The sequence below is a fragment of the Budorcas taxicolor genome, chromosome 1 (genome assembly GCF_023091745.1).
Source record: "Budorcas taxicolor isolate Tak-1 chromosome 1, Takin1.1, whole genome shotgun sequence".
Classification (NCBI taxonomy): domain Eukaryota; kingdom Metazoa; phylum Chordata; class Mammalia; order Artiodactyla; family Bovidae; genus Budorcas; species Budorcas taxicolor.
The window spans coordinates 39,044,864-39,057,963 of record NC_068910.1 but is presented as its reverse complement, the minus strand read 5'-3'; the positions used below and the strand labels follow the sequence as shown (position 1 = coordinate 39,057,963).

Sequence of the window (13,100 nt, the reverse complement as noted above, 5' to 3'; positions counted from 1 at the left end):
GCTTTCTGATATGTTGTTTAGGTTGGTCACAGCTTTTCTTCCAAGGAGCAAGTGTCTTTTAATTTCATGGCTGCCGTCACCATCTGCAGTGATTTTGGAGCCCAAAAATATGAAGTCTGACACTGTTTCCACTGTTTCCCCATCTATTTCCCATGAAGTGATGGGACCAGATGCCATGATCTTCGTTTTCTGAATGTTGAGCTTTAAGCCAACTTTTTCACTCTCCTCTTTCACTTTCATCAAGAGGCTTTTTAGTTCTTCTTCACTTTCTGCCGTAAGAGTGGTGTCATCTGCATATCTGAGGTTATTGATATTTTTCCCGATAATCTTGATTCCAGCTTGTGCCTCATCCAGCCCAGCCTTTCTCATGATGTACTCTGCATATAAGTTAAATAAGCAGGGTGACAATATACAGCCTAGATGTATTCCTTTCCCATTTTTTTAACCAATCTGTTGTTCCATGGCCGTTCTAACTGTTGCTTCTTGATCTGCATACAGATTTCTCAGGAGGCAAATAAAGTGGTCTGGTATTCCCATCTCTTGAAGAATTTTCCACAGTTTGCTGTGGTCCATATAGTCAAAGGCTTTAGTATAGTCAGTGAAGCAGAAGTAGATGTTTTTCTGGAACTCTCTTGCTTTTTCTGTGATTCTTTGGATGTTGGCCATTTGATTTGTGGTTCCTCTGCCTTTTCTAAATTTAGCTTGAACATCTGGAAGTTCATAGTTCGTGTACTGTTGAAGCCTGGCTTGGAGAATTTTGAGCATTACTTTGCTAGCATGTGAAATGAGTGCAATTGTGCAATAGTTTGAACATTTCTTTTGCATTGCTCTTCTTTGGGTTTGGAATGAAAATTGACCTTTTCCAGTCCTGTGGCCACTGCTGAGTTTTCCAAATTTGCTGGCATATTGAGTGCAGCACTTTTAAAAGCATCATGTTTTAGGATTTGAAATAGCTCAGCTGGAATTTCATCACTTCCACTAGCTTTGTTCACAGTGATGCTTCCTAAGGCCCACTTGACTTTGCACTCCAGGATGTCTGGTTCCAAGTGAATGATCACACCATCGTGGTTATTTACATCATTAAGATCTTTTCTGTAGAGGTCTGCTAAAGACTGCTAAATAGTCCTTTCTGAATGAAAGACTCTTACCTGGCCCTGGCTCCAAAATCCCCAAGGACATAAGTGAAGGCTCACAATCTTTCCCCGCCTCAAATGTCTTGAGCCCCTTTATTGGCAGAAATTGTGCCGCGTACTGAATGAAATGGACTAGTTACAGTCCTTACCCTTAAGAACTCTTACTTGGCCTCTCTTAGAACTCTGGCCTGGTATTTACCAGATCTTCCCCAAACAGGTGGACAGTTGGAGGCCCCAGCACCTTATTGGCAGGATCACCCCTGGTCTAGTGAAGCACGGGCCTAGAGAGGAAGATGTGCGCTACAGTCAGTCCTCCAATCCATGGATATAGATCCTGTGGATTTGTAACCCATGGCAACAGAGGGCTGACTGTACTCCTCACCTAAGGGGTTTGAGTGTCCTCAAATTTTACTACCCATGGGTTCCTCATGGATCCTAAAGAATGAGTGTGTATTATCACATGATCTGCCTTTAAATCTCAGGTCTGATGTTCTAGTTTAGTCAAATCACTTGACCTTTCCAAACTGATTTCTTCTTCTCTAAGATAAGGAGGTATCCGGAAGTGGGGGAAAAGAGCTATTTAAAAGCTAGTTGCTCTTTGAGTTGAAAGCTAAACAGATGAATTATGGTCTTTTTTGTTTGGTCAAGGTAAAGGGCTAATCTCAATGGGAGGGTTGGGTCCAGGGGGCTAAAATTGTTCTGCATAAAAAAGAAGTACGAATTTTTCATTTTTTTTTTTTTAATATTTATTTTAATTATTTGGCTTGTCAGGTTGTGGCATAGGGGATCTAGTTAGCTGACCAAAGATGGAACCCAGGCCCCCTGCATTGAGAGTGCAAAGCCTTAGACACTGGACCATCAGGGAAATCCTAAATTTCAGCTTTTAGTTGAAGCTGGAGGAAACTTTTTTTTAAATTTTGTTTTTATTTTGCCTTTATTTGTTCAGGGGTGATGAAAGAAAGTGGGTCCTAGTATTACACTCTAAAGAGGCCCGCTCTTCACAACACTCGGATGTTCATGTGTTTTAGAGCCAGAGGGTAGAGCCAGCCGTGTCTACACTAGGGTGGGGTGGAATGGAGAGAGGGAAGGTGATGATAATTAGGTTACAATCAAGACTTAGGATCAAAAAGTGACAAGGAATCATTACCAAGTTGTAAGCACTCACCTTAGAATCCTTGAAATTGTTAAGGAAAGTCATGGGTTTCACACAGTTATATGAGATACGATCTAAAACTTGCATTTGAATGTGAAAGATGGTACAATATAGGACCATGCACATGTCAGGGGTAATATCTATGTAACAGGGTTGGGAGGTTTAAATGAAAATGTAGATAAAAGTACTTCATAAACTAAAGGAATGCATCATCCTTTATCCTTTATCCCTAGATAAAATGTCTTTCTCTGAAGGTTTTATAAAAAGGAAGTCAGACTTAAATTCAACACTGATCACAAATATGAGAATAATTATCCAGGAGTTGTGAGCTCTATAATAGTTTAAGTTATGAATTCAGTTCAAATGGATAGTAAACACGGTTTGGATGTTAAAGATACAGTTTTAAAAAATGACTCGATATGACCCAAACATGTCATGTCAAGACTTGGGGATTTAGCCCACATTAGCAGTCATTCCCCATTTCTTTCTGACACCCCACCCCCGTTAGCCTGGGGCAACCAGTCATTTATTTTCTGTCTTTTGTAGACCTGACTTGCCTCTTCTGAACATTTCATGTACATGAAATCATACTACATGTGGTCTTTTATGACTGGCTTCTTTCATGGCATAAAATTCTCAAGGGTCATAAATGTTGCATGTGTCAATATTTTATCCAACTTTTTTTTTTTCTTGAAAAAAGTGTTTAGTTAACTTTTTTAAGAACACTTTCGGATTCACAGCAAAATTGAATAGATAGTGCAGAGAATGCCCATGTACCTCTCCCACTCCTTCACTGCCAGCATCCCTCAGCACTGTGGTTATGGCTGAGGGAACCTACACTGACTTCATGATCACCCATGGCTTACATTCGGGTTCACTCTCTTTATACATCCTTTGGGTTTTGGAAATGTATATAACATCTTTCCACCTTTACAGTCTCATCTCCCTAAATCCCCTGTGTTCTCTGTCTGTTCATCCATGCCCCATTCCTACCCCTGACAGCCACTACTCTTTTTATTGTCTCCATAGTGTTACTTTTCCCAGAATGTCATTTACTTGGATTTATATAGTATGTGGCCTTTTTAGATTGTCTTCTTCCACTTAGTAATATGCATTTAAGGTTCCTCCAAGTCTTTTCTTGGTTTGCTAGCTCACTCTTTAAAAGTGGTGAATAATATGCCATTGTCTAGGTGTACTACAATTCTTTTTATTTTTTGGCTGCACTATGTGGCATGCAGGATCTTGGTTCCCTGACCAGGGATTGAACCCCTGCCCCCTGCATTGGGAGTGTGGAGTCTTAACCACTGGACCACCAGGGAAGTCCCTCTGTTCACCTATTGCAGGACATTTTGGTTGCTAACAAGTTTTGGAATTATGGATAAATCTGCTGTAAACAAAGGAAGACTTGGTGATTTAGGATCCTACCATTAATAACTTCAGGCCCATTTAGTAGGAACAGAAGCTTTGGTCTCAGTATTTTGCTGAGATTGTGGAAATGATGATGACATTGCAAAGGAATGGGCAATATCATGTATTGGTATATACTAGACACTTGACATATATTGTCTTTTTTTTTGGATGTGCTGAGTGCCATGTAAGATGTTAGTTCCTGAACCAAGGATCGAGCCCATGCCTCTGCAGTGGCGGCACAAAGTCTTAACCGCTGGAACACCAGAGCAGTCCCCTATATTGTCTTTCTTAAAGCGTATTGCTGTCCGAAGAAGTGCTAGTGTCTCCACTCTTTAAATGGTGGAGCGGGGCAGGGTGTGTGTGTGAAAATTAGAATGATTAAAAAGCTTGCTTTAACTCATAGCTTTGAAGTGGTAGAGCTGGTATGAAGACTCATCAGCCTCAAGGTCGTTTTCCTCCTATCCTGCTGCCAGGGGGGCTCTGAAGTAAACTAACGTTTTTAGCGCTCAGGCCTTGTGTGGTTTTGCTTCCTAGTCTCATATCACATCTAAATTATTTTTCTTGTTCTGCAGAGCTTTCTGACAAGTCTTCATGAGATGGTATAGGTGACAGGTATGTCAAAAAGATTAAATCACTAGCTTAATTCAGTTCTGAGATGGACAGGTTAAATTCCTGGATTGTCTACAGTTTCATTTACACAGGAGCAGTCATCTTTCGTGAGGTCATTACAGAAATGCTGGCGAACTCTTTCCATTAGCACTTCTTGCATACAGTATGCACTTCTTGTGTTGTGGGACTCTTTTTTTTGTTGTTGTTCAGAATTCACCTTAGGGGTTTTCTCAGACTCGGCATTCTTAATCGATCGTGGTTTTTAGCTTTCTTTTTTCTTTCCAGGCTGGGTGGATGATGCAGTTTCACTTCTAGGTGTTAGGATTCTCTTTCACACTAGTTTGTCATGACCTTAAAATATTTTAAGTTTCTCCTTGGGTGAATTCTTTTTTCTTTCTTTTTTAATGTAGTACCCCAGTGGGCTAGAGATTTGTTTTACCAAATGAGTTTAAACCACCAGCATATGCAGAGTTCACAGCCCATGAGCATTGTCAAACTTAACCCGGTGTAAAAACCCGCCAGTGGTCTTTTTATTGTCTTCCACTGGGTAGGTTTTGAGATCAGCCTTAACGGTGTGAGTTGCCTAAGGTGGCATAGGATACCAAAGACGGAGAGATGTTTGCTACGAAGATCAGAATCCTCTTAGTTTGTAATAGCCATCCTCGTTGTTGCCTGGGGATTACTGACGAGGCCCAAGAGTCGCTCTGAGCTGTAACCACCCACAAAAACCACACGCATGGCATTTTACTCAAAACTCTACCTTAACCACTACTTTGTGATGCAAAACTGGTGGAATTTTGGGTACTTTCTGTAAAATCGAAATCTTTATGGGGGTTTTCCAACATTCTAGTTGATTGTGAACAAGTGATCAGTATAACGAAAGGAGAGCGGAGTTGGCCAATCAGCACCGACTTCTGTGGTACAAAGGGTGCCAGCCTGTGTGGAATATTTCATGTGGAGAAAGCCACCTTGTCTGAGAAAAGAGATTCTCCTGTTGAAAAATGCAGTTAAATAAGAGGGATTGACAGGAGATCGGTAGTTGTAAAAGATAGAGATTTTAGAAGCTTCTTATCTTTGCCACAAAGTTTTCACTCTTGACAAAGTAATCACCTTCAGCACTTTCTAGCGTGTAGATCCTCTTATGAAAGAGGTTTGAAAAGGAAGTCCATTTGTGTTGGACAAAATACAGTTCTGCATACGGACTTCCTGTAAAGGAAGAACCATTATGGGAAACTGCCACTAATAAGATATGATAGCCCTTCTATGGAGGGAAAATGGTGGGTATAAGAGCTCTCTCCTGTTTGGCCGAGTCGGGGGGCCTTCGTTTATTCTGGACTTAGGTCCTTGGGCAAGTTCCTTTACCACTCTAAGGCTCAATTTCTTACCTTTACAATGAAAAATTTCTTTTCATGGTTAATATTCCGTTGTATGTATGTACCACAGCTTCTTTATCCATTCGTCTGTCAATGGACATCTAGACCGCTTTCATGTCCTGGATATTGAAAAGAGCGCTATGAACATGGGGGTGCATGTGTCTTTTTGAATTATGGTTTTCTTTGGGTATATGCTCAGTAGTGGGATTGTTGGGTCATATGGTAGCTTTATTCCTAGATTTTTAAGGAATCTCCATACTGTTTTTCCATACTGGCTGTATCAATTTACACTTCCAGTATTACTCCACCATAAAAAAGGAACACATTTGAGTCAGTTGTAGTGAGGTGGAAGAACCTAGAGCCTGTTAGAGTGAAATAAGTCAGAAAGAGGAAAACACATACTGTATATTCAAGCGTATATACGGAACCTAAAGAAGTAGTACTGATGCACTTATTTGCAGGGCAGGAAGAGAGACACAGAGAGAGAGCAGACTTATGGACACAATAAGGGAATGAGCGGGTGGGACGAATTGAGAGTACGCTGACTTACATACACCATGTGTGAAATAGGTAGCTGGTGGCGAGCTCAGCCCTGCGCTCTAATGACGGAGAAGTGGGATGGGGGGTGGGAGGGAGGCTCAAGAGGAAGGGAATATATGTGCACTTATAGCTGACTTACATTGTCATCCAGCAGAAATCAATACAACATTGTACAGCAATTATTCTCCAATTAAAAATGAAAAGTTTCACTCCTGCTCTGTGGCAGATAGGAACACATTGTCTCAAGAGCCTTCAGTAGGAGTCCTTTGTTATGACATCCTGTCTTGTGTAAACGTGCGTTTTATTGTCATATAAGTTAAGCCTGCTATCAAGCACATTTTGTTTTTTAAAATCTGTGAAAACATTATTTTAGCAAAACCCAGCTCCACTTGTGTAAGTACATACTTGTTCTCCTTTCGTAATTAATAGTCTTAAAAGACTAAATTTCCATCTGTGTTGCCCAGGAAGCTCTCGTGATTAGCCTTAAAACAACTAGCAGAAACTTTCAGGCTGTCTCTCATTAGCACATTACCCAAACCAACCATGGGAGGAAGATACAGAAATCAGTAACTGAGATTTTAATGTGATAATTCCTTGGTTTACCGTGAAGAACTTGGTCATTTCCCATTAGCACGTAAGTAACACTGTGCTTAGGTTGCTACTGCCAAGACAGTGTTGCTGCTTAGCTCCCACAAATCAAGTTTGTTTGCTTTATAATTTATGTTAGGGAATGTTTAAACAGGGTGAAAGAGCAGATTTTACAAGCACAAAATCAAGCAATTCGTTTTCAGAAAGTAGAACCAAATGAAACCAACTGAAGAAAAACCGGTAAACTGAATCGTATTTTTTAAAAACAAAATAAAGAGTTGTATTTTGTATGTGTGTGTGAGTAGAGGCGCACAGTTCTAAGTTGTACTGGGTGGAATATCAAGTAAAGCTTTAGGACTCAGAAGAATGGAAGCTTTATATGTAGGAGGAAACAAGGTTTATCACTACAGAATTTTAGGGACATAAGTAGAAATGGGAAAGATAAACATTAGAAAAGTGGAATGGAGCTTCCCAGACCATTTGACATAACAAATGGTTTAATTAAGGAAATTGGCAAAATCTTCAAATCTTAGTTGGTGCTACAGCAAACTTTTAAAATTAAATTATCAGAGCCATAAAGACTGTCCTGCTTGTGAGCATTGTGCTAAAACATTTGTTAGTCCAATAGCACTGATTCTTCACCTGAGTAACTTTTTATTTTTTAATTGAAGGATAATTGCTTTACAGAATTTTGTTGTTTTCTGTCAAACCTCAACATGCATCAGCCATACGTATACATATATCCCCTCCCATTTGAAACTCCCTCCCATCTCCCTCTCCATCCCACTCCTCTAGATGTCGCAGAGCCCGTTTGATTTTCCCGCATCATACAGCAAATTCCCGTTGGCTGTTTTACATACGGCAATGCAAGTTTCCATGCTACTGAGTAACTTTAAAGGCAACTTGGACCTTGAAATAAAAGTGTTGAAAAAGCCAAGTCTGGAGAAAGGTGAAATCACAATTATCCATCAAAGGCCACGGGAGCTATAATTTCAAATTTTGTTTCAGTTGTACCAGCTTTGTGTTCACACCCAAACTCCACTGGTAGAATCTACTGCATGTGGGGTGGAGAAGAATTCCATTTATTTTCTGCTGAAGCTGGTGAACCGAATGAAGATCTGTATCTTAAGTGACAGGAATCAAATGAAACATGACAAACCTGTAAAGGCCCCACCTAAACTTGTCAAAGCAGACTCGGCAGTGAGTGAGGTGGGACAGGGACTGGGAGACAAACCACACACACCGCCTCGCCGGGCTGGGCAGCTCGGGAGAGCAAAGGGAGAGTCGAGGGGAGCAAGTCTTCGTGGGCTGGGGCTCACGTGGCAGGGTTTGGCATGGGGGGCTGGTGGTTTGTTCATAGATACAAGTACGTATCTATCTTGGATTGGTTTTATTATGGAAAAATTCTATGGAGATATGCTGTATTGACTGGAGAATGATTCACTTGTTTTTAAAGTTACCAAATTTATAACGCAGAAGCATTGGTTCTGAAACTAGTCATTTAAGTGGAGTTTAATCCCAACCTAGTTTCTGACACTGGATGGTAATTATTCTTATTTGGCAAAGCACAGAGAAAATCAACGTTACAAGAGCAACCAGGGCAGGCAGTGCTCTAAGGAGGGGACAGCTTTCCCTGCCTTTGGATAGATGAGTTAGATTTGTCAAACATTTCCAGCTGTCACGAAGGCCTCTGACCATTGAAGGAAAGTTGACTTCGCCACTCGGTGCTTCTTTGCATTGCAGATGACAAGTTCCAGGTCCCCCAGGGAAAGTGCAGGAGCGAGAGCCTGAACCGGCATTCTGGACTCGACCGTGTGTGCCCACGTTACCCCTGACAGTCTGCTGGGCAGTCACCCATCGAGAAGAACCACTGGCCACTGGACTAAACCCTCCCCTGTATATTTGTTCAGGAGCTCTCAGAGTTCTCATTCCTCAGGTAAGCACTTTCAGAATCAACCTGTTAAGTAAACCATTTATACTTTTAAGTTGGTCCTAAAGAAAATGTGTAATTGGAATAGCTGTGATGACGGAAAGAAACGTCTAAATGAAAGCCATCACTCAGTCACAGTATTTTATTCTGCATCATTTATTAAATATTTTTATATATGCATTTACAAACTTCACTCATTTCAGAACTCTGCTTTCAATACATTTTAAAACTTTTTTTGGTAGAGTCTCTTGTAAAATGAGATCCATGTACAAAACTAGGCAACAGATATAAAAGTTTCCTCTCATACTTTTCATCCATCAAGCAAAGAAATCATGTGACAAAGAAAAAAACTCAAATGTGGCTCGTTCACAAGAATAACATGTCAGTGTTCAAACTATGAGTTCTAATGGGATAGATCACATTTCATCTCTATCTGGATGGCTATAGTTTAATACGTCTTAGCTACTGTAGCATGTTGGTTCCGATGGAAAAAATCAACTCTGTTTGGACTAGATCTAGAGACCATCAACTATCCATTTCTTTATCAAGTGACACCAAAATTCACCTTGGAGATGACATTGATGGGCTAGCATAATGCATTTACCCCAAACGTGAGCTTAGAAATTTCCCTTTAAAAAATTCATTAACTTGGCAAACTAAAGCCTGAGCCTCTAATTTACCGCTCTTACTTAAAAGACATAGTTTAAATGATCAATTCAGAAGCCTAAAAGTATCTTTGAAACTAAAGTTGCTTTCCTTAAAATGAATGCTGACCTGACAGTTCCGAGGCTCGGAACACTGTCACTAGGAGACAGAGGCACTGGTGCCGCTAGCAACGAGTACTACTATCACCACAGGGTAATTATAAGGTACCAAACGCTTGGGGGCCTGAAACTCACTAGTAATATGATTTTGGCAGCAGCATCATTTAACCATTTGTTACATACTATTAACACACCAGCTTCAAAGATGTGCACTCCCCTTAGGATACACAGGAGTTACAGATTTATGGTGATTGCATAATTGGTATTGCACAGTTTTATAAAAAACATAAATACTGGTTATTCTAGATTTAAATACAAAATACATGTCATATACTTTTAAATCTATCATGTGGTTCAAGTGCAAGTCAGGTGCTTTCTTTAGTCCTTCCCAAAAAGGCATTTTAAATACTTTTTTTGGCACAAATGAAATTTCACCCTGCCAACAATTCTAATTACAATACATATATCCAAACCTGGAGAGTAGCAATCATATACATACAGTATAAAACTGAGTATTTACAAATATACTAAGCATAAATGTAACCTCTCTGGGTGAATCAGAACTAATTAGCCAGACCCACACTAAAAATAATTTAAAAAGGTAAATACGACGCCTTTAGTTCATTTGCTTATGCTGGTTGCTGTGGGTTGACATTCATGTGAGGAGGATGTCCTAGAAGACCAATTCTTTGTTTCTGCTTCCTTTGTTCTGTCATCTGGAAAGTTAAAAAGTTTCATCATTAGACCCAGACACTTCCTGTACGTCAAATCGTACACTCAACCATAGACTTACCTCTGTGGTTATGGTTTATACTGAAACCCACTTTCTACAAATAGCATACCAATTAGTATATCAAACACACAACTTCAAAAAGGACATCTACCTGAGCAGAATGGGGAATTCTGTGCCCTAGTCATGCAATGTGACATTCAGAAATTCTGCTTGCTACTTGTTTCATAAAGGAACAAAAAGCAGTTAAAGCACAAGATTCTTGTTTCCCAAATCTATGTCCAAATAATAGCTTTGAACAAGAGTTGCGACACACTAAACACTCAAACTGTCCAATGTGTCTAGAACTCTAAGTTTGAGAGAGATGAAGTCCCTTGTCTTCCGGGTGTCTCGGTTATTCTCCAGTTGTTCTCGGATAGTTTTGAGAGAGAGAAAAAAGAACCACACAGCATTTCTAGGGAGGTGAGAATGTCCCTAACAGCTCAGGTCCAGGTGATTGAATGACATAAATCATGGCCTGGCACTCAGTGGTGACCAGTCCTCACCCCCTACACACACTAAGGTCAGGAAAGAGCGCTTCTTACAGCTGCTCAAATGAAACTGTGCTTTCAAAACTGCAAACAGGAAGTCAGGACCTTTTATTTGGCTGCTGAACTAAACCAGTTCTCATATTAACAGGTATCTAGCTCAGTTCTGCCTATTTCAGGGCATAATTAACTCCCTGTATTTCCATTTTTCTTAACCCAGTTATCCCAACTCTGCATTTGATGCTGGGCATTTAGGTCAATTAAGGTAAAAAAGCTATATGAAATATCTGATAAAATTGTTCTCTCTATCTAAGTGGGCTTAGATCCTGCTTCTACATTTTTGGCTTCCTAAAGTCAGAGAGGAATTAGGGTTTAGTAGTATTAATATAAAGAATGTGGGCACTGGAATCAGACCTATTTCCATAAGGTTTTATGTTGTAACTTTTCAAAGTCTGTTTCTTCATTCACATAATGAGGGTAATAATTCCGACCTCATAGAGAGGATGTATGTAAATTTTCTAATAGTGTCTGTCACTTTGTAGATGCTTAAATCTCAGTTTTCACCTGGACTAATTTTTGGTACAAAACACCCCGAGAGAAAGTAAAACGAGAATAAGTTACCTCAGTCCGATTTAAAGTAGTTATTTTGCCTTATTTGAAACAGCAGTTTTCCTTTCATATCAAAATACTATGTTGAGACTCCTATGAAATGCCTTCAGTTGTATTTTAGGAGAGAAGATTTACAAGGAGTGAGTATTTCCAAAAGGTAACTCTTTACAAAGCCGCTTATGAAGAGTTGAATTAGGGGTATTCTGCTAGCCTTGAAAGTCTCCTTAGATGAGCAACAAATCTTCACAGGAGGTGTCACAATCCTCTGCTATACTTCACAGATTCAGCTGCAGGAGAGCCTCCTGTGACTCATGGAATAAACTGACAACTAGATGGTGATGCGGTCGGTCATGTCACTGACTGATACTTCACATACTCAGCCCAGACTTTCACCCCCGAACTAGTCCCTTGGCAGGTAGCCTTGAGAAGGACTCCAACAGAACTCACTACATTTAATAAACTCCGCATTCTCAATGATTTAGGAATCTTGGTGGGCTCAGCTCGTACTGATGGGTACTCATAGCTTCCATTTAAAGATGCTGAGATCTTTCCATGGTTGAAGTTGGCCACTGAAGTTTTTCCTGAAAGTCTTCTATAAATTTCTACTTACATTTGAGATGATCTTCTCTGTATGTTGTGTAGCCTCATGCCTGTGTGTCCAATCTATTGGCTATTCAGTCATTCTCTTGAAAGCTTCTAAAACTGCGTTTGTTATAGCAAATGAACCAACCAATGGCACATCTTCCCTCCCTCTTCTATAGGTAGCACGTGATACCTCAGTGGTGGTCCGACTCTAATTCTCCAGGTTTGTTTTCCTAAAATAACGATCACATCACCATCCCTCAGTCCCTGATCTTGAAGCTCCCTACTGAGGTGAGCAGCCAAAACCTTTGTTCAAGCAGAGGTTGTGCCTGGTAGTTTCAAGAACCTAGCACATACTTCCCTGGGGCTTCTTCCTTGGTGGTTCAGATGGTAAAGAATTTGTCTGCAATGCAGGAGACCGAGGTTCCATCCCTGGGTCGGAAAGATCCCTTGGAGAAGGAAATGGCAACCCACTCCAGTACCCCTGCCTGGAGAATTCCATGCGCGTAGGAGCCTGACGGGCTACAGTCCGGGGGATGGCAAAGAGTCAGACATGACGGGGCGACTAACACTTTCACTTTCAGCACATACTTAATTTTGTTTCCTATTTCCCTAGAATAATAGTTCTTAAACTTTGGCACGTGCCAGAAGCACCTCGAAGGCTTGTTACAACACAGATCAAAGGGCCCACAGAGTTTCCATCGAGGAGGCTCAGGGTAAGGTCGGTGAATCTGCATTGCTAACAGGTTCCAAGGTAGTGTTAATGCTGTGAATCTAGGTCCACACTGCTGCTCTAGAAGAGCATTTCTCTGTCTCAGAAATAGGCCAAGATCCTTAGAAAAATTACATTTTCATATACTTGAATACTTAAAAAGTACTTTGGGTACATTTTCTCAAAATGAGATCTCAGGAATGATTCTCTGCAGTTGAGCACATGGTCGGCACACAAATCTGACTGCCTGAATTCCGTTTCGATCAACCATGGCCTTGTAGACAGAATGGCTGTCATCTAAGTGAGTAATCAATGTTAAAGTACCAGGGGCAGCTGCTTAAGTATCTGGCCCTTTGGACACAGTCCTCATCCAGTGATAATTACATGGGAACAGTAACGAAAGAAAACCAAGTAGTTCATATGCTTGGATTTTTTTTTTC

At 40.5% G+C, this 13,100-nt stretch overlaps 1 protein-coding gene and 1 long non-coding RNA gene across 2 annotated transcripts in view; one reads left to right on the top strand and one right to left on the bottom strand.

Annotated features, from left to right (window-relative positions):
- LOC128046441 (uncharacterized) overlaps window positions 1–13,100 on the top strand; it is a 140,323-nt gene that overhangs the window by 120,475 nt on the left and 6,748 nt on the right. Inside the window, exon 3 of the long non-coding RNA XR_008199261.1 lies at window positions 8,550–8,742. This is a non-coding gene — a long non-coding RNA (uncharacterized LOC128046441). The remainder of the gene's footprint in view (window positions 1–8,549; window positions 8,743–13,100) is intronic.
- ITPR1 (inositol 1,4,5-trisphosphate receptor type 1) overlaps window positions 9,859–13,100 on the bottom strand; it is a 322,601-nt gene continuing 319,359 nt past the window's right edge. Inside the window, exon 60 of the mRNA XM_052638520.1 lies at window positions 9,859–10,216. Within this exon, the coding sequence (XP_052494480.1) occupies window positions 10,130–10,216 (87 nt within the window). The 3' untranslated portion in view covers window positions 9,859–10,129. The remainder of the gene's footprint in view (window positions 10,217–13,100) is intronic.